Consider the following 22,022-nt stretch of genomic DNA (forward strand, 5'->3'; position numbering starts at 1 on the left):
TTACAAGTTGCTTACCTCTATCACTGTACTTTGATAGCTTTTGCACAGGTAGCCTATTTCTCCTTCGCATAGCAGTGTCCACCGGTGAGTAGAACAAGACATCCCTGCAGAACATTAATATTTTGCAAGGGACCCCTACACACACAAATGCTTGACTATCATTGCTATACAGCATCTGGCTGAAACATTGATGTTGGCTTGTGTCAGCTGACTGGAGCCACTGTGGGAGTGGTCCATATACAATTTTCTAGCCTATCATTGTGTCATGAGGATAACAGTAAATCATAGGAATAGGTATGCAGGATACAGTGCCAGTATTGACAGCTCTGTGTTGTTATATTGATCATCCAGGCCCTAAGCTCTGGCATTCCCTCCCTGTACCTCTCCGCCTCTCTCTCCTACTTTGAGTGTCCTTAAAGCCTAACTCTTTGACCAAGCTTTCGGTCATGTGTTCCAATATCTTCTTATGTCATAGTGTCAAATTTTGTTTAACATTCCTATGCAACAGCTCGGAACATTTTATTATGTTAAACAGAGTAGACAAATGTAAGTTATTATTATTAGACTGCCCTGTGAGAAAGGATGGAGTGATGGCACAGTCTAATGGAAGCAACTCACTGTCCCGTGAGGTGGGCGAGTGTGGATTTGTCCCCATGTTCCTCATACACCAAGTTCTCCAACCTCAGCATCAGGGTGAATTAGACTGACAGTCGCTTCTGGGATAACCTTGGATAGCTCCTGTATACATTGGTCAATGCCAATAGGATGGTACGAATGGTGAACGGGGAACAGGTTATGCTCACACTCTAGGCTGGGGCTGGTGCATGACACACAGAAGGAGAAAAGGAGAGAATAATATTAGAAAGGGAGGGAGAGTGTACATATAAAATATTAAATGTTCTTCAGTGACCATATTGGTCACCTAAATCAGTTTCAAAAAATTTGGTAGTAAGTAGTAATTGTTTCTCATGAATTGACATGAAAATTATTATAAATTATAAATCCGGCACAAACATGATGTGCTGATTGGCCTCCTTCTGTTCTGTATCATTGAATGCAAAGAGCAAGAAATAAATAATTTATGTTGTCAGCAGGTAGCTCCAGTATTGTATATACAGGTACCAGTGGGAGAGTTATGACATATATCACATGACTTTCCCTATACATATGTTTGGTCATAGAGAGTGTGAGTCACGTTGTATGTATAGGACCATGCAATCTTTTTCTTCAAAGTTCATCTCTTTCTTCCTCATTGCACAAGCATGCTGCCCTCTGACTGTTCATGAAAGGCTTGCAACCCAGGGTCCAGACTGCATTAAACATGGTATCTGCCACAGATTCACAGGCTAAAAGAGAGAGAGAATTTTCAATTAATTGGTGCCTTTCATGACATCATGATGCCCCAAAGCGCTTTACAGCCCATGAACTACTTTTGCAGTGCAGTCTCTACTGTAGGGAAACAGGCAACCAATTTGTGCACAGCCAGATCCCACAAGCAGCAATATGATGACAACCAGATAATCTGTTTTTTTAAAAAATGATGTTAGTTGAGGGATAAATATTGGCCAGGACACAGGGGAGAACTTCCCTGCTCCTCTTCAAATAGTGCAGCGAGTTCTTTTACATCCACCGTAGAGGACAGACGGGGCCTTGTTTTACTGTCTCATTGGAAAGGTGGCAAATCTGACAGTGCAGCACTCCCTCAGGACTGCAGTGGAGTGTCAGCCTGAATTATGTGCTCAATCCTCTGGAGTAGGACTTCAACCTGTGACCTTCTGGTTCAAAGGTGAGGGTGCTACTCACTGAGCCACAACTAGAAACAGCACAAAAGATACAGAAATAAAAACAAAAAAAAAATACAAATGCTGGGATTCTGAAATCCAAACAAACAAAAAAAGTTCTAGAGAAAAGTCTACACCCAAAATACTATTTGTTGTGTAGTTCCAGTATTTTTCTCTGTTCCAAATACTGTGCGTTTTCCACCTCCCTGTGTCTCTAACACAAAATCCAATACTTCCCATAAGCTTTTCTGTGTGTCCAACGCAATGTTTTCTTGCTGACATCTTCCCGATTAAAATACTGACCTTCAACCTTTGACACAAAGCCCAAACTTTTCTTGAGATCGGAGCAGATTCCGTAGAGGCACCAACGGAACTTGGCGTCACACCGATACTTGTTGGCTCCACAAGTGTCGTAGCAAAGGTCGAGCTGGTTGCAGCACTTGGTCATGGCAGGGATTCCCAAATCGAGCTGAAAACAGAAGGAAAATAATTGCAGCTTTAAGAATCTGGAGCCAAATTTTTTTTTCCCAAAATATACTTTATTCATAAAAATCTGTAAAAAAATACATGACAAAGCAGTTCTAAACTGCACCAAGTCAAAAAATTACAAACAGTGCAAAGGAGGTCAGTTTCCTTCAATACAATCATGAGTTGCCTCACAACCCTTCCAAATTCTGCTCGGACTCCCCACAGCTGATGGAACTCAATGTCCCGTGAGAGTGTTTGAATCTTAGCAACGATATGTTGTTGGACCCCATCACGGTCAACTGTTCTCATTATAGTCGGTCACAGGGATAAGGATCTGCACAGGTGAAACAATTTATACACCCACAGCACTCCTCATATTTTGCCCGGTCAGCCTGACCATGAGCACACAAAACTGACGGGCAGGAAAACACCAGCTGGTCCATCAAGCTTTCCCCACACTCATGATGGTCAGACCACCATGACTAAACACAACCTCCCACCCACACCTGCACCTGCAGCCATGTAACCCCCTGGGAAACTAAGGGAGAGGTGAGCCATAGCTGACCAGGTCTGGTTCTCTATCCACGGATTTAGGCATCACACATTTATTTTGTACCTCTCCTCCATTACGCAAGTAAAATGAAAGTATTCCCTACTAGCCTTGAGGGCAGAGATGTCTAATACTGAAAATAATGGCTCCACCTCCAAAGTATCACTAGGAGCTTGTAAATTCTGCCTCCCAGTACTCCATAGCAGACTCCCCATTAGGGAATCCTCTTGCCCTGTGTCAATCTGCATCTACATCAGTGTAACATACATTCAGGGCAATATCCCTGCCACCAAAGGTATAGGAAACATAGTTGTTATAATTATATTTAGCCTATAATTTGCAGCATCATGCCGCCACTATCCCTCATTTCCCTGATGGACACAGCTCCAGTCAATCTGAAGGAAGGTTCTTGAATTTCACCTCACCAGCTACGAATTAGAGCTAGGCCATCTCAGGAATCAGGAAGCACTTTTTCACACAAAGCGTAGTGGAAATCTGAAAATATCTTCCATGAAAGAATGTGAATGCTGGATCAATGGCGACCTTCAAGACTGAGACTGATGGAATCTAATTAGGTAAGGGCATCAAGGGATTATAGATCAAAGACAATGAAATGGAGTTGGGGTGATCAGCCATGATCTAATTGAATGGCGGACCGGGCGGAAATAGCTGAATGGTCTCCCCCTGCCCCTGTGTAACCACTAAATCAAGGAATTAAGAAATGAGTAGTGATCATCGCCATGGTGACTTGACAACCAACGGAAAACCTTAACAGTCAATCAATTAAAGAACAGAAGCTGATAATACCATTGAAAATCAGTTGGCACCAGTATCATCTACCCAGAAATACATATTGTGAACCAAAATATACAATAACAACATTACTATCAGTTTGAATTGGGCATACATCTTTCTGGGACTGGTGTATACAGAGGCTGACACTTGTCTAGACTGCTGTGTATAATGGCCACCTTGCTGAATAGGATGCCTGTACTGATCCCAGTCTGGGACTGGTGCATATAGTAAGAGAGAACCTGCATTTATAGAGAGCCGTTCACGTCCCAAAGTGCTTCATAGCCAATGAAGTACTTTTGCCGTGTAGTAATTGTTGTAACGTAGGAAACGCGGCAGCCAATTTGCGCACAGCAAGCTCCCACAAACAGCACTAAATGACCATATTATACGTTTTAGTGATTTATTGGCGAAGGGATAAATGTTGGCCAGGACACCGGGGATAACTTCCCTGCTCCTCTTCAAATAGTACCAGGGATCTTTTGCATCCACTTGAGAGGGCAGATGGAACATCTCATACACTCGGAAAGTGCAGCATTCCTTCAATACTGGGATTACAGTATCAGCCTAGATTATGTGCCAGAATAAAATTATGAGTAACTATTGCAAAATGATTAATATAAAATGGAAGCTGTTGTAGTACATACAGTGTCTGGTACCTTGAGTCCAAGGAAAGAGGAGCTACAGCCATTTGGCTCAGGAGCTTTATAGTCAGGTCTTGGTAGAGGTGCCTTCCCTAGACAGAGAGAGAACAGAATGAATGATACTGTTTATATGACAGGGTAATCTTTACACTCTTGTAGTTCAGTCCAAAATCCTCTCAGCTCCTGACCTCATTAAAGCTTTGTTCCAAACATGGACAAAAGAGCTGGATTCTAGAGGTGAGGTGAGAGTGACTGCCCTTGACATCAAGGCAGCATTTGACCAAGTGTGGCATCAAGGAGTCCTAGCAAAATTGAAGTTAATGGGAACCAGGGGGAAAACTTTCCACCAGTTGGAGTCATACCTAGTGCAAAGGAAAATGGTTGTTATTCTTGGCATCCCCAGGACATCTATACAGGAGTTCCTCAGGGTAGTGTATTAGGCCCAACCGTAGAACATAAAACAAAATACAGCACAGAAGGAGGCCATTCAGCCCATCATGTCCGCTGCGGCCGAATAAGCTATCCAACCGACCTAATCCCACCTTCCAGCACCTGGTCCATAGCCTCGCAGGTTACAGCACCTTAGGTGCAGGTCCAGTTACCTTTTAAAATAATTGAGGGTCTCTGTCTCCACCACCGATCCTGGCAGTGAATTCCAGACACCCACCACCCACTGGGTGAAAAGGTTTCTCCTCATGTTCCCTCTAATCCTTCACCTTAAATCTGTGTCCCCTGGTAACCGACCTCCCCGTCAGGGGAAACAGGTCCTTCCTGTCTACTCTATCTAGTCCCCTCATATTTTTGTACACCTCAATCAAGTCACCCCTCAGCCTCCTCAATTCCAGGGAAAACAACCCCAACCTATCCAATCTTTCCTCATAGCTGCAACTCTCAATCACTGGCAACATTCTTGTAAATCTCCTCTGTACTCTCGCCAGAGCAATTATGTCCTTCCTGTAATGTGGTGACCAGAACTGCATGCAATACTCCAGCTGTGGCCTAACCGGCGTTCTATACAGCTCCAGCATCACATTCCTGCTTTTGTATTCTATACCTCGGCCAATAAAGGAAAGCATTCCCTATGCCTTCTTCATCACTCTATCTACCTGTCCTGCCACCTTCAGGGACCTGTGGACATGCACTCCAAGGTCTCTCACTTCTCCTACCCCTGTCAATATCCTCCCGTTTATTGTACATTCCGTCGCTTTATTTTCCCTCCCCAAATGCATTACCTCACACTTCTCAGGATTGAGTTCCATTTGCCACTTTTCCGCCCACTCATCCAAACCACTGATATCATTCTGGAGACCACGACTCTCCTCCTCACTATTAACTACACAGCCAATTTTTGTGTCATCAGCAAATTTCCCAATCATGCCTCCCACATTTAAGTCCAAATCATTAATATATACCACAAACAGAAAGGGACCCAACACTGAGCCCTGTGGAACGCCACTGGAAATCACTTTCCATTCACAAAAACATCCGTCGAATACTACCCTTTGTTTCCTGTCACTGTGCCAATTCTGGATCCAACCTGTCACCTTCCCGTCTCCCATGGGCCTTCATTTTACTGACCAGTTTGCCATGCGGGACCTTGTCAAATGCCTTACTAAAATCTATGTAAACCACATCCACTGCACCACCCTCATCAATCCTCCTTGTTACTTCCTTAAAAAACTCAATCAAGTTAGTAAGACATGACTTTCCTCTAACAAATCCATACTGACTATCCCTGATTAATCCATGACTTTCTAAGTGACAGTTTATCCTGTCCCTCAGAATAGATTCTAACAATTTACCCATCACCGAGGCCAGACTAACTGGCCTATAATTACCTGGCTTAATTATCGCACCCTTTTTAAACAATGGTACAAAGTTCGCAGACCTCCAATGATTGCACAATGTTCCGTACCATTTGTAGCTCCTCAGATACTGAAGCAGTTGTGCCTGCATGCAGCAAGACCTGGACAACATCCAGGCTTGGGCTGATAAGTGACAAGTAACATTTGCGCTGCCCAAGTGCCAGGCAATGACAATCTCCAACCAGAGAGAATATAACCATCTTCCCTTGACATTCACAGAATCACAGAATTGTTATAGTGCAGAAGGAGGCCATTCAGCCCATCATGTCTGCACCGACTCTCCGAATGAACAATTCACCGAATGCCATTCCCCTGTCTTCTCCCCATAACCCTGGACATTCATCCTTTTCAGATAACAGTCTAATTCCCTTTTGAATGCCTCGATTGAATCTGGCTCCACCACACTCTCAGGCAGTGCATTCCAGATCCTAACTACTCGCTGCGTGAATAAGTTTTTCCTCATGTCGCTTTTGCTACTTTTGCCAGTCATTTAAATCTGTACCCTTTTGTTCTCAATCCTTTCATGAGTTGGAACAGTTTTTCCCTATCCACTCTGTCCAGACCCCTCCTGATTTTGAATACCTCTATCAAATCTTACCTCAGACTTCTCTTCTCCAAGAAAAACAGTCCCAATCTCGCCAATCTGTCTTCAAAACTGAGATTCCTCATCCTTGGAACCATTCTCGTGAATCTTTTCTGTACTCTCTCCAGTGCCTTCACGTCTTTCCTAAGTGCGGCACCCAGAACTGGACACAATACTCCAGCTGAGGCCAAACTAGTATCTTATACAAGTTTAACATAACCCCCTTCTTCTTGTACTCTATGCCCCTATTAATAAAGCCCAGGATACAGTATGCTTTAATAACTGCTCTCAATCTGTCCTACCACCTTCAATGAAGTTTATGCACGTATATCTGTATATATTTGGTGTCAGCCATAGCTCAGTGGGTAACACTCCTGCCTCTGAGTCAGAAGGTTGTTTGTTCAAATCCCACTACTCTCTAAGTGGTTGTTGGTCAGTACAGACTCAGTGGACCGAAGGGCCTGTTTCAGTGCTGTATCTCTCTTACCCCCAGGTCCCTCTGCTCTTGCACTCCCTTTAGAGTTGTACTCTTTATGTTAAATTGTCTTTCCATGTTCTTTCTCCGCATGAATTTCATCTGCCACCGATCCGCTTGTTCTATCAACTTGTCTATGTCCTTTTGAAGTTCTACACTATCCTCCTCACAGATCACAATTGTTCCAAATTTCGTATCATCTGCAAATTATGAAATGGTTCCCTGTACATCAAGGTCTAGGTCATTAATATATATCAGGGAAAGCAAGGGTTCCAAACTGATCCCTGGGGAACTCCACTACAAACTTTCCTCCAGCCCGAAAAACATCCATTAACCACTACTCTTTGTTTCCTGTCACTTAGCCAATTTCGTATCCATGTTGCTACCGTCCCTTTTATTCCTGAGCTATAACTTTGCTCACAAGTCTGTTGTGTGACACTGTATCAAATGCCTTTTGGAAATCCATGTACACCACACCAACAGCATTGCCCTCGTCAACCCTCACCGTTACCTCTTCAAAAAACTCCAGCAAGTTAGTTGAACATGATTTCCCCTCAACAAATCCATGCTGGCTTTCCTTAATTAACCAACATTTGTCCATGTAACTACTAATTTTGTCCCAAATAATTGTTTTTAGAAGTTCCCCACCATCAAAGTTAAACTGACTGGCCTGTAGTTGCTGGGTTTATCTTTACATCCTTTTTTGAACAAGGGTGTAACATTTGCAATTCTCCAGTCCTCTAGCACCACCCGAGTCTAAGGAAGACTGAAAAATTATGGCCAGTACCTCTGCAATTTCCGCTCTCACTTCCCTCAGTATCCTTGGATGCATCTCATCCGGTCCTGATGCTTTATTCACTTTAAGTACAGACAGCCTATCTAATACCTCCTCATCAATTTTAAATCTTTCTGGTGTATTAATTACCTCCTCTTTCAATGTGGCCTGGGCAGCACCTTCTTCCTTAGTAAAGACAGATGCAAAGTATTCATTTGATACCTCAGCTATTCCCCCTGCTTCCATATATAAATCACCCTCTTGGTCCCTAATCAGTCCTCCTCCACCTTTTACCACCTTTTTACTCTTTATATGTCTATATAAGACTTTGGGATTCCCTTTTACATTAGCTGCCAGTCTCTTTTCATACTCTCTCTTTGCTTCTCTTATTTCTCATTCAACAGCATTACCAACGCTGAATCCTCCACCATCAATATCCTGGGGGTTACCATTGATCAGAAATTTAACTGCACCAGCTATATAAATACTGTGGCTACAAGAGCAGAGGCTGGAAATTCTGTGACGAGTAACTTACCTCCTGACTCCCCAAAGCCTCCCCATCTATAAGGCACAAGTTAGGAGCGTGATGGAATACTCTCCACTGCCTGGATGGGTGCAGCTCCAACAACACCCAAGAAGCTTGACACCATTCAGGACAAAGCAGCTCACTTGATCGGCACCCCATCCATCACCTTAAATATTCACTTCCTCCACCAGTGGTGCACAGTGGCAGCAGTGTGTACCATCTATAAGATGCAGAGCAGCAACTTGCCAAGGCTCCTTCAACAGCACCTTCCAAATGCGTGACCTCTACCGTCTAGAAGGACAAGGGCAGCAAACACATGGGAACACCACCACCTGTAAGTTCCCCTCCAAGTCACACACCATCCTGAGATGGAAATATATTGCTCTTCCTTCACTGTTGCTGGGTCAGGAACCTGGACCTTCCTTCCTTACAGCATTGAGTGTACCTACAACACATGGACTGCAGCAGTTCAAGAAGGCAGCTCACCACTGGCTTCTCAAGGGCAATTAGGGATGGGCAATAAATGCTGGCCTGGCCAGTGACGCTCACATTCCATGAATGAATAAAAAAGAAAGTCATAGGAACTGAGTGTGTGTTTACAGTGTGTGTGTGAATGTTTCTCTACACGTGAGTAGTATGTGTTTGCATTTTATCTGGTGGCCCACAGCACCTCATGAATGCCCAGTCTTGAGATGCTAAATCTGTTCTGAATCTATCCCATTTAGCACGGTGGTAGTGCCACACAACAGAGGGTATCCGCAGCGTGCAGGAGGGACTTTGTCTACATAAGGACTGTGCGGTGGCCACTCCTCCCAATACTGTCATGGACGGATGCTTCTGCGTCAGATTGATTGGTGAGGGCAAAGTCAAGTAGGTTTTTCCCTCTTGTTGGTTCGCTCATCACCTGCCGTAGGCCAAGTCTGGCAGATATGTCCTTCAGGACTTGGCCAGCTCAGTCAGTAGTGGTACTGCCTAGCCTCTCTTGATGATGGACATTGAAGTCCCCCACCCAGTGTACATTCTATGCCCTTGCTACCCTCAGTGCTTCTTCCAAGTTAAAGTTCTTGATAAGACGATTACCCACTTCTCAAGTGTTTTCTTACTTTACCTTCTATAATCACATTTTGTTAGTAATTTGTAACATTTCCCAACTTTTGTTTGACTTAGGCTCTTTAACCTTCAAACACAAATAAAAGCCTTTAAAGGATGGTTAATGATTCATGAAACAATCACAAATCTCAAACATTCAGTAGAAAACAAAGAGAAATCCCAATCCAGAAAATGACTGTGGCATCCACACAGTGTTGCATTTTTCTATTGAATTATCTTTCTGTAAAACACAGTAAGTCCCGGAGCCATGCAGATCATTTTGTCTCTCTTGTTGGTTGTTGACCTTCTGTTGCCTTCTATGTCTCACCCTTGTTTTATTTAGGTAGGTCCCTCTTCCCCAGTTCTGCTTCTAGCTTTCTATTACTTTTATAATATTCTCTAAATCCTTTTTCATCCCTTTTCCATGTACTTTCTAACCTGTAGCACTGCCCGGGCATATTGTTACCTGATTCCTCTGCCTCACACTTACCATATCGGCACTTGTATTGGCACACTCCATTCCTGCCACCAAGGAGCTCCAGGAATGAGTCGAAGTATCCGTTTATGGACTCGAAGCTGTCTCGGATGGATCCAATGCCCCAATCTGAGCTGGTGCTTGAGTCATTCTGGCTTGCGGTAGCGGCATTGGTGAGTTCTTCCGAGTGCACCACAGTGACGGCCAGGCACAGTACAATCACAGCCCCTCCTCTCATGGTTACCTAAGCTGGTTAAACAAAGAGAGGGGAGAAGACTGAGGTAAAGCGCATGCAAAGCCCAAAACAAGCCACGTATGTTGCTCACCACAGCACAGGCTCTTTCTAGTCACTCTCCAAGCTGGACTTTTAACCTTCACCTTTTTATCTGGGATGAGCTCACTGCTATAATAGTCTAAAGGTTAGAATGAGTGGAGGTTTGGTTGGAATTCAGTCTCAACTCAGACACCTTGGGTTGTTTATCATGACCTGTGTACTTTAAACACCTAGGCAGACCCCCTATCTCGTAATGTCTAAATATGAATCACTTTGTGAGCATTGTGTTGCAACATGGGGCAAAGTTACTCCAAAATTCCAAAGTATGAACATATAAAATACAATGATTCATCTGTCCAATCCTTAAAGGACAGGATCATGTCAGGGAATACTTGAATTTCTGTTATGCTGAGCTGGGTGTGTGGCATGCAGGGAAACATGACCATGCTGTTGTCTCCAAACCAAACACCCTGAGAAATTCAGGGAACTATAAAGTTTCTGATTGCCTGATGCTCTCCAGAGAAGTTAGGTATAGATTGACAAGAGCGAAGGCTTGAGGTACCACCCCCCCCCCCCCCCCCCACCCCCACCCCCAACCTCCTCAGGGATTACACCTGAAGTTTAACCAGATTATGAGCACACAGTACTTGTAATTTTTCTGCAGCTTAGCCAGCCATTGGCTTGCAATGCTATCTGGAGCTGCATGGAACAAAACCCTAGCCCCAGCGCAAGCTCAAGTTCCCGAGGACCCGTGGATGTGCCAGGCTGTCTGGTCAATCATCAGTGGTGGCTGAATTACTGTACATCTGTCTGCCTCAGGTATGAACACTGCCGGGCCTCCCACAGTGTCCCAGCTCGATATCAATCTCCCATCACCGGCTGTCTCACTCACAGTCATCTCAATATCGGGTACCCCGCTTATCTCTGCAACACCCGCTACCCCAAAGCCCCTCAAGAAGGTAGGCATTTGATAATATTCCTCACAAATGCAGCAAAGCTGCAAAGAAGCACAGCTTTCCCAGCATAACGGAGATAGATAACAAAAGCTATCCTTGCTGCACCTGCTTCTTGAAGCTCATTATTCAAGAGCAGGGGAGATAACCCCAGTGTCCTGGCCAATATTCATCCCTCAACCAACATCACCAGAATAGATTACCTGATCATTATCACACATTGTTGTTTGTGGCGCCTTGCTGCATCCTCATTGGCTGCTGTGTTTACTAGATTAGAACAGTAACCACACTTCAAAAAGTACTTCATTTGGCTGTAAAGCGCTTTGGGACGTCCCGAGGTTGTGAAAGGCACTATATAAATGCTAGTCTTCCCTTTCCATTTCAGATGTACCGTTACAATGCAAAGGATTTCTAAATGTGGATCCATAAACTAATGTGAAACTCAGTGCGTGGGACTGACTTAAATATCGATCCACAGATAGGAAATATTTGAGTTGGCTCATTATTCTTGGCTTAGGAGTCTGTAAACCTAGATCTCAATTGGTCCTGGGTGGATGCCAATTTTTGAGTATCCTAATGAATATATATAAACTGAAGCACTTTCCTGGAGCAAAGGTCTATATAGGATAGTGAAACCAATACCGAAAGTGAGCAAAATGTGTGAACATTATCATGGCAGTGTCTGTATTTGTAAATTAAGTTTGTACATTATTTTCTTAAATCTTTACCATGATAAACAGTGGGAAGGTGTCAAGTGATATTAGATGCCCAATGACATCATTGCTAGATGCCACTTCAAAGTGACCACACCCCATTGCAATTGCTTTGCCCTGGATGGTCAATTTTGGCATTGCACTCAGTTTCTTAAGCTATCGTTAAAAGGACTTGATTGACAGGACAAGCAATGTACAAAGGGGTGGTGAAGTGCTGAGACTACAATTTGAAAGAAAAACAAATCAGCACCTTTCAGACTCTAGATAGGGATCACTTACATGGTCACAAGACCAGCAGTCTTGAACTCCTTGACTTGGGACCCACTTTATTCCCCCCTCTCACACAGTCTAACTGAAGTAGCCATGGTTTAATCTGGTGTCCCTACCTTCTTCTCCAGCCCCAACATTGTAAACAGACACTAGATTCTAACCCATTGATGTGATGATCAGTGATGTGCATTTCCATGTGTGGAATTTGTATTGATATCTTCCCAGCCTTACCTTAGTGCTGCTTTTTGACTGGACACAAGGAGGTGTATGAGAACAACTCAGGGTAAGCCATTTGCTTGGTATTTCAACATAACTGAAATCAGGACCCATATGTGTGGAGAATTGCACCCTATCAATCCACAACAAGGCCTATTCGAGAACTATCACACTTTAAAAAAAATTTTTCTTGGGATGTGGGCTTTGCAGGCAAGGCCAGCACTTATTGCCCATCCCTAATTTGCCACTGCAGAAGGTGGTGGTGAACTGCCTTTTTTTTTTGAACTGCTGCAGCCCATGTGGTGAAGGTGCTCCCAAGGTGCGGTTAGGTAGGGAGACGATGAAACACTAGTGATACATGTCAGACTGGTGTGTGACTTAGAGGTGGTGGTGTTCCCATGCACTTGCTGCTCTTATCCTTCTAGGTGGCGGGTTTGGGAGGTTCTGGTTAAGAAGGCTTGGCGAGTTGCGATGTTTGAAAATGACTGCCTAAGGGGACATGCCCAGAAGAATCGACTGTAGCCAATTCAGATTCCATCTTTCGGAGTTTTGAAGCATTCTTATACCTGATGCAGACTTTAGTACCTGCTGTACAAACAGTATCTCCTGATAATCACAGTTCTAAAAGGTACAGCACCCAGTCAGCACTTTCAAACAAAATATCAATGGAATTTGCACCCTGCTGTTTCCACTTTACAGAAATGTGCTATCACAGTGAGCATAGATGTTTTTAAGCCAAAATCAACAGCAACCTTTGAACCGAGCAGAGATTTAGCCTAATTACTGTACAAACTACCATGGATAATACACCAGAAAAGATATCAATTGAATTCTGGCCTTTAAATATATGGTCACTGGGTAGAAATATGAGGTGATGGTGAAATGTACAAGTCAATATTTAGGCCACAACTTGGACACTGTTGGCATTTTTGCACACTCCATTTTAGAAAGAATATTGAAACTTGGATAATACTAGAAGTAAGAGAATATAATTAGTATGAGATAGGAAATCTGGAACTCTCTCCTAAGCAGCATTGTGGGTGTACCTACACCAGACAGACTGCAGCAGTTCAAGAAGGCCGCTTTCCACTACCTTCTCAAGGGCAATTAGGGATGGGCAACAAAAGCTGGCCTTGCCAGCGACACTCAAGTCCCACGAAAGAATAAAAAAAATCGAGAAAGCAGGATTGTAATCTTTGGAGCAGAGGGGATTAGTGAGAATGATCAATGAGAACAGTCAGAAGTGTTCAAAATTATAAAGTAGTAAATAAGCTCATAATTAGCATTAAAAACACGATGAGGGAGTTAGAAGATTTTTTTCACACAGTTATTAAAATATAGAACAGATACATGTGGCCATTGAAGGTGAGTTAATTAGCAAAATTGTCTTCCCTGCTAAGCTAAAGACTGATGTTTCAGCCGGCAGGGGCGGGAGGTGGTTGTACATAAATAGAAGTTGTCTTTCATCACTTAAAACCTGTGTTTATCTCTGTAAATAAGTAGTAGTGTTTGACAGACCCGACAGCTAGCCTGTATTCTCAAAACAAACTCTGTACATTTAGAGCACAGACTTGCCAACTCTCCTAGATCATCTTTAAGAATGGAAGATGATTCTTCCAGGTCTTGCTGTTAGCAACCCAGAGACAAAGTAGAGCTTCACACCCATGTACTTTCTGATCATAAAATCACTCATACCATCATACAGCACAGAAGGAGGCCATTCAGCCTATTGAGCCTGCACCAGCTCTTTCAATAGCAACCAAGTCAATCCCACTCCCCCACTCTTTCCCCATATCCCTGCAATTTTTTCTCCTTCAGATATTTATCCAATTCCCATTTAAAGGCTACTATTGAATCTATATCCACCTCCCTATTGGACAGGGCATTCCAAATCCCAATGCCACAGATTTTCCTCATGTCACCACTGGTTCTTTTGTTCATCACTTTAAATCTGTGCCCTGTGGTTGCCAACCTTTCAGCTGATTGCGATCGGCTTTCTTGTTCATAGAACTTCTCACACAATAACAGTTGGCAAAAAACCATGAGCAAAGACAGTCAACGTCACAGAATTAACCCTTATAAGGTAAATGTAGTGACATTTGAAAGCTGTGTGCATGTGATCAGGTGTCACATGATCAGCTGCCATGTGATCAGACATCATGAGATCAACATCTCAGGAATACATTCTGAGAGAGTTGGCCACCCAAGTATTGTGGGCAACGGTACATAAACAGCCTTCCTCACAGGCAAGGGGGGCTACATGTTATTAGTAGTCCATTCACACTGATTGTGTCACTGCAGTGCTAAATTATATTGACCGGTGCACCGAACACCAGTGAAATTATTCCACTCCTCCCACTATCAGGAGTGCAAGTTTTCTGCTCTACTTATGGAAGGGGCAGAAATGTCAATTCTTCTTAAACAAGATGATTCCCCCGCACTGACTGGCAGGTCCTCACCGTGAAGCAGTAAGGAAAGATTGGAGAGTGTTTCCTGTGTAGCCTTTCGAGCTCAATTATAGAACCACAGCAACAAAACTGGGGAAGAAATTGGTTGAACAGCCAATTTTCATATATACCAGTCAATCCTCTGTGGTATTATATGCAGCAAGCGCCTTGTAAATATTCATACCTCCCTGCAGAACCCTTCCCTCCCCATGTCATAACTTCTGCCTAAAGGATGACAGTCTTGTCATTGTGGGAAATACTTTTACTTTTGCTGCTAAAGGATGTAGAGGCACTGGAGAAGGTACAGAAAGGGTTTAATAGCCTGATAGCAGAACTGAGAGGTTTTGCCTCTCAGGAAAGATTGAACGGGCTGGGCTTTTTTCTCTGGAAAGTTGAAGACTCGGGATATCCTGTTAGAGGTTTCTAAAATTATGTAAGTGTTTGATAGGGTCAATGTACAGAAGATGCAGGTGAGACTAGAGCTAGGGACTATAAATATAAGATAGTCATGAATAAATCCAATAGGCATTTCAGGAGGAACTTCTCTACCCAGAGAGTGGTGAGAATGCGCAACCTGCTACTGTAATGAGAAGCTTTTTATGTTGTCTGGTGCAACATAAATGAGATGCGTGGAGTTCAGTTGATTGAAGATCTCAAAAGGTTTGTTAAACAGCTATGATATACAGTGCAGAGCCATCTATTTACAGGACTTGCCTTTTGGTGTTACAGTTACAGAGTTGAGACTGGCATGTAATCACATAACTGCATCCTGGTACTCGGCTCATTAGCATACTAAGATCTTAAAGTGACATCACTCTTAAAGGCAATCACACCAACAGCTACCACAGGGAGTACTGTAAGGTGAATAACATAGATGTATTTAAGGGGAAGCTGGATCAACACAAGGGAGAAAGGAATAGAAGGATATGTTGATGGGATTAGATGAAGGGTGGGAGGAGGCTCGTGTGCAGCATAAACACCAGTATGCACCCGTTGGACCAAATGGCCTGTTTCTATGCTATAAATACTATGTAACCAAAGGTAGTCATCAGGCGAAGGGGATTAGAGCAGGGGGACTAATTTGACAAGGGTGCACCAATGTAATTCAGTCCACATTTTACAAACATGTGTTCTAAAATTAATTTTATAATATGTACATTTTCTGATGTTTGTAGTTAAAATAGAAAAAACTTACAGCAATTTGGGAAGCAGATTAGTAGAGTTGGTTGGAGACTGGAGATTCTCCATAGCACACAATGAGGACCTGGGAGATGCAAAACTGAGATATTACTGCGAGGCCACTAGTGACAGGGAGACAGAGTGTAATTACAGTGTGACAATTTTACAGCAGCAGTTTCTGTAACAAATGTATGAATACATGATGGGAAATGTTGGCACATTGTATGTGTTATGAAGTGTGTGCAGATGCATGATTAATATAGTATACAGTCCCCATCATTTATACCATCCACTTATCACTGGCTCTATGTTTATTGGGAAAACGGTGCTTACCATTTTCCAGTTCCATTAGTCAATTATAAAGGCACCACTTATAACGTATGAACTATTTCGGACAGATCTACATCTGAACATATGAATTCGGAGCAGGAGTAGGCCATTCAGCCCCTCGAGCCTGCTTCGTCATTTGATAAGATCATGGCTGATCTGATTGCAGCCTCAACTCTACTTTCCTGTCTACCTGCTCTAACCTTTGACTCCCTTATCAATCAAGAATCTATCTAACTCAACCTTAAAAATAATCAATGACACAGCCTCCACTGCTCTCTGGGGATGAGAATTCTACAAACTAACAACCCTCTGGGAGAAAAAAAATTCTCATCTCCGAGTTAAATGGGTGACCCCTTATTTTTAAACTGTGTCCCCGAGTTCCAGTCTCTCCCATAAAGGGAAACATTCTTTCAGCATCCACCCTGTCAAGTCCCCTCTGGATCTTACATGTTTCAATAAGATCACCTCTTATTCTTCTAAACTCCAATGGGTACAGGCCCAACGTGTTCAACCTTTCTCAATAAGATAACACCTTCATCCCAGGAATCAGTCAAATGAACCTTCTCTGAACTGCTTCACATGCAATTGTATACTTTCTTAAGTAAGGAGACCAAAACTGTAGGCAGTACTCCAGATGTAGTCTCACCAATGCCCTGTACAACTGTAACAAAACTTCCCTTCTTTTATATTCCATTCCCCTTGCAATAAACGACAACATTCCATTTGCCTTCTTAATCACTTGCTGTACCTGCATACTAACGTTTTGTAAAGCATGTACCAGGACACCCAGATCATTTTGTACCCACCTAGTTCTGCAATCTCTCTCCATTTAATAATATACTGCTCATCTACTCTTCCTGCCAAAGTGGACAAGTTCACATTTTCCCACATTATACTCCATCTGCCAAATTTTTGCCCACTCCTTTAACCTATCTATAGCCCTTTGCAGACTCTTTATGTTCTCTTCACAACTTACTCTCCGACATATTTTTGTGTCATCAGCAAATTTAGCAACCATACATTTGGTCCCTTCATCCAAGTCATTGATATAGCTTTGCAAATGGTTGAGGTCCTGCTTCACAACTCCTTAACCGTTGTGTATTTTTTTGTCGATGGAAGATCTTTGTTTTTTTGTTCCTGAAGACGACTCTGGGAAGGGTCAGTAATGCTATGCATCTCTCCTGCAATTCTCTCATTGCTGGCAGACTCACCCATTCTGCTGGTGCTTCTCTAGGTTAGTTGCAGGAACTGAATGGAAGCTTCATCCAACACCAATTGATATTTCAGAGCCCATAGGCATCACTGCAGGAGAAGATCAGTTTTAGCATCCCTGTATAAGCGGGTAAATCATATTTTTTGTTAATTCATTTGTTCATTCGCAGAATATAGATGTCACTGGCAAGGCCCAGCATTTATTACCCATCCCTAATTGCCCCTGAGAAGTTGATGCTAAGTTGCCTTCTTGTATACAACCGCATTGCTTGCTTGGCCATTACAGAGCACAGTTAAGAGTCAACTATATTGCTGTGGCTCTGGCATCACATAGAGGCCAGACCGGGTAAGAATAGCAGATTTCCTTCCCTCAAGGACACTGGTGAATCAGGTAGGTTGTATATCGACAGTTAGTGCTGTCAGTGTCACTGACAGTATTATTTTCCTGGCAACATGCACATGATCATTGCATAACCTTGTAGCAATTACGTCACAATTGTTAACTCTTCAGTAAAGTTGGTGTTACGTGTCAGAATTTAGAAATCACCAATAGCATGCAAGCACTTAACACATTGACAACCCCTTGATTTGAAATGGGTTAACACTTGTGTTTCAATAGCAAAAGGTACAAACGTGGTAAGACTTCTCATGCGCTAGTGACACAACATAAGAAATAAGAGTAGGCCATTCGGCCCCTCAAGCCTGCTCTGCCATTTTATAAGATCATGGCTGATCTGATTGTGGCCCTAACTCTACTTTCCTTCCTGCCTCCATAACTCTTGACTCCCTTATCAATCAAAAATCTGTCCAACTCAGCCTTGAATATATTCAATGATCCCAGCCTCCACTGCTTGCTGGGGAACAGAATTCCAAGCACAAATGACCCTCTGAGAGAAGAAATTTCTCCTCAGCTCCATTTTAAATGGGAGACCCTTTAATTTGAAATTGTGCCCCCTAGTTTTAGATTCCCCCACAAGAGGAAAAAGAAAGTCAGTTTTGTATTCATACACAACCTCAGGACATTCCAAAGCACTTTAAGTACTGTTGTAACGTAGGAAATTCAGCAACCAATTTTTTTACAGCAAGGTCCCACAAACAGTAATGTAATAATGACCAGTTAATTTTTTTTAAAGACTTTGGTTGAGAAGTAAGCATTGGCCAAGCCACCAGGCAGAACGTCCCTTCTCTTCCTTGAGTAGTACCATGGGATCTTTTACATCCACCTGATAGAGCAGATAGGGCCCTCAGTTTAATGTCTGAACTGAAAGAAGCACCTCTGACAGTGCAGCACCCCCTCATTGCTGCACTGGAGTGTCAGCCTAGATTTCATGCTCAGGTCTCTGGAGTGGGATTTGAGCCAACAACCTTCAGACTCCAGAGGCAAAAGTTTTCTGAGCTACGGCTGACACCAATAAAGTTGCGATGGCCAGGAATCAAACCCGGGTCAACTGCTTGGAAGGCAGCTATGCTCACCACCATACCACCATCACTCTGCTTTCTAAGTGTAAGTCTAAGTGCCCTTCCTCCTATTGTTTGCCACAACAGTGACTGCTGTCAATAAGTATTCTCCTAACCAAGTTTTACATCGCAGAATATCAAGTCAGAAGAGATTCCAAGGCAGTAATCTTTAGGTTTAGATGACAGTTTATGATAATTAGCTATCTCTGTAACCTCCTCCAGTCCTACACCGTCTGAGATCTCGGCGCTCCACAAATTCTGGTCTCATGTGCATCCCCAATTTTCATCACTCCACCATTGGCAGCCGTGCCTTCAGCTGCCTGGGCCCTAAGCTCTGGACTTCCCTCTCTAAGCCTCTCAACCTTTCTCTCCACCGTTAAATGCTGCTTAAAACCTACCCCTTTGGCCAACCTTTTGGTCACCTACCCTAATATCTTATGTGGCTCGGTGTCAAATTTTGTTTGGAAAGGCTCTTGTGAAGCACCTTGGGATGTTTTACTCTGTGAAAGATGCTATATAAATGCAAGTTGTTGTTAAGGCTAGGCATTAGATGCTGAAGTATTTTCACTGTCTCTGGACTGTGCGTAGGGATTGTCTGGATTTAACCCATCACTTGGCCTAATGATGAGATCCAAATCTCTCTTTGAGGTCACTGCTTGGCTGCTTCGGGCCTCTTATTAACTGGGTCTGGAGCAGGGAGACAAATCAAGCCCAGACTGCTGAATGTCTCCAATCTGTCAATGACTATTAGGGATTCCACATGCAAAGAGTTTGTGCCAGGTTCAGACAAGTTCCTCGCAGGCTCACACCCATAACAGTCTAAAAAAACAAGTACAGCACACCCTCCCCCTTCCAACTAGGGCAAGAATGTGGACTTTGTACTTTTACATTTCAATCAGTATTGTTTGTTATTTATTGCAGGGGAAGAAAGAAAAGTTGTGGCTGGAGGTTGAAACTTATTTTTAACATAAACTACATAAAAGGTAAATTGAAGGCAATTGTTATTAACAGCACAAACCTCCGCTCTAAACCATTTACTAAAGTTGACTTTTGACAGTCATGCCCAAGTTACCATGTTTGTAAAATTTTATTTGCAGTGGCAGCAATTAATAGAATGGGAGACTCCAACTCACCTGAACCTTTACATCCCTAGTGAATGCACCTGGTCTCCACTAGATGGCAGCGCTGAGATTGGAACATTGCCCAGTGATGAACACAGCCTCAACACTTCCTACATTAAAACAGTGACTACACTTCAACAAGTAGTTCATTGGCTGTAAAATACTTTGGAAAGTCCTGAGACTGTGAAAGGCTGTATAAGTGATTTAAAAGAAAATGATTGTCGGTAAATGCATCAGAGACCATTAAAATTTGAACAATTTATATTAATATAGTGTCTTCCACCTAACATCTCAGTAGCTCATAGCAACTGTGTTGGCCATCAAGCAAGCAGGATTAGTGATTGAAAGCATGGTCAAACACAAACTGTGAGGTGGAGAAATGTGACAAGGCAAGGAGAATTAAGGAGCATTCCAGAGTCATGTGAGCATAAGGTTCTAACACTTTAATGTGAATGGGGGTGGAGCAAGAGAGAAAATACAAAAATATTTGAAGGTGCTATGATGTTGAAGTGGAAACATTTTATAACCGATACAAAAGAGAATGAGAACCAGTGGACATTGCTGAAGACAGAGGCTGGGGCCTTGAGCTTGTGTAGTCTCCACCTGCTGTTTTTCACATTTTTCTATGCCCACCTGAGAAGGCAGACGAGGCTTTGATCTAACATCGCATCTGAAAGATGGTAATTTATAGTACGCAAAGTGCTTTGAAATGTTTTGAAGCTGTGATAAGGTGCTATATCAATGCAAGTTTTTCTTTAAGGTGCAGCCAAAGATCTGCACTCAAGGCTTAGACTTTCTGCCTCAGGAACTCTGCATGGTATACTAAGGGTTAGATAAAGAACTGACTACAGGTACTAACCACTGCAATTATTTTCCCCTCCAGTTAATAAATCATGGCATATTGTTGATGTCCCACCTGTATTGCTTCACAACCCAACGTTGGTGAATTATCAGTCATTTCCTCCATCTTGGTCTTTTCAATATATGTTTACAAGAAAGGAAATCTGGGGTGTGTGCTAATAGATTACTTACGGGCAGGCGAGACACTAGAATTAGATGGATTAAATGTTTTGTCCATTGATGATTAACTATCAATCAATAAAGCGCGTAGAATTCTACAAGTGGCAGATGGAAAAGAGGCACACATGCAGAGAAGAGACAGGTATTTCTGTACTGAGCGTACCATTCAGAAGCCAAAACCAGCTGCTTTCATTCATTTCCTAGTGGTTAATTCCAGATCAGGATTAAGTGGACATCGGCACCACTAATGGTTGCAATTCTTACTGTGCAAGCATTCGGCCCGGTGGAGGTCTCCAGGGGAGTGTCATGGATGGCACTTATGGAGATATCTGTGAAAGGTTTAGCATTGATCTGGAGAAAATTATGTTAAAAAAAAGTGTTAAAAAATTAGGAGTTTCTTTCTTTGAGAGGGCCATGTTCCATTTCATGCAAGTTATACTCCATGGCAAAATAATCCAGTTAAGATCAGAGCAGACTTTTTTTTATCCTTTTCTTGATGCACAGTCCAATCTGCACACTATCTGTCCAAATCATCAAATTCAAATTCGCACAAATGCAAGACTCAGCAGTTACAACTCATTGCACTTTAAAAGTTTCGAGTTTCCCCTCGAGTTGTTCAAAACGCAAACAGAAAAGTCGACCTGTCAAAAACAGCACCTCAATGCTGCTCAAGGGTCAATAAAAAAAAAACACAAGACTAAAACGGAAAATGTCACCACCGCTGCAGTGAGACTTTGAGAATCTTGTTTAAGTGTAAAACTTACATTTCAACAGAAAGGAGAACAAATACTTAAGACAAAGCAGAG

At 42.8% G+C, this 22,022-nt stretch overlaps 1 protein-coding gene and 1 long non-coding RNA gene across 6 annotated transcripts; one reads left to right on the forward strand and one right to left on the reverse strand.

Moving 5' to 3' along the window:
* Positions 1-503: 503 nt before the first annotated feature.
* On the reverse strand, positions 504-20,279 carry pla2g12b (phospholipase A2, group XIIB). Of its 5 annotated transcripts, XM_068020457.1 has the most exons (6): positions 17,617-17,715; positions 16,092-16,160; positions 10,039-10,272; positions 4,239-4,327; positions 2,085-2,250; positions 504-1,346 (listed from the first exon to the last, which is right to left on the reverse strand). In XM_068020457.1, exons 3-6 carry the CDS (start codon positions 10,259-10,261, stop codon positions 1,228-1,230), a joined length of 597 nt encoding a protein of 198 aa, XP_067876558.1. In that variant the 5' UTR covers positions 10,262-10,272; positions 16,092-16,160; positions 17,617-17,715; the 3' UTR covers positions 504-1,227. The 5 variants fall into 5 exon arrangements, with proteins under 5 accessions (XP_067876558.1, XP_067876560.1, XP_067876559.1 ...); XM_068020459.1 differs by lacking the exons at positions 16,092-16,160; positions 17,617-17,715 and adding an exon at positions 20,209-20,279; XM_068020458.1 differs by lacking the exon at positions 16,092-16,160 and having other exon boundaries at positions 17,617-17,717.
* On the forward strand, positions 9,190-20,416 carry LOC137355422 (uncharacterized). The gene is made up of 3 exons (XR_010970925.1): positions 9,190-9,313; positions 19,997-20,058; positions 20,173-20,416. It is a non-coding gene; the product is annotated as an uncharacterized lncRNA (long non-coding RNA).
* Positions 20,417-22,022: the final 1,606 nt, after the last annotated feature.

This window comes from Heterodontus francisci, chromosome 42, assembly GCF_036365525.1.
Source record: "Heterodontus francisci isolate sHetFra1 chromosome 42, sHetFra1.hap1, whole genome shotgun sequence".
Lineage (NCBI taxonomy): Eukaryota > Metazoa > Chordata > Chondrichthyes > Heterodontiformes > Heterodontidae > Heterodontus > Heterodontus francisci.

Excerpts from the sequence above, each read along its gene's own strand:
- pla2g12b (XM_068020459.1), bottom strand. The coding sequence starts at position 10,261 with ATGAGAGGAGGGGCTGTGATTGTACTGTGCCTGGCCGTCACTGTGGTG. Across the intron at positions 4,328-10,038 it reads CCAATACAAGTGCCGATATG|GGAAGGCACCTCTACCAAGA; the intron begins GTAAGTGTGAGG and ends CTCTCTGTCTAG. Across the intron at positions 2,251-4,238 it reads GACTCAAGGTACCAGACACT|CTCGATTTGGGAATCCCTGC; the intron begins GTATGTACTACA and ends TTCTGTTTTCAG.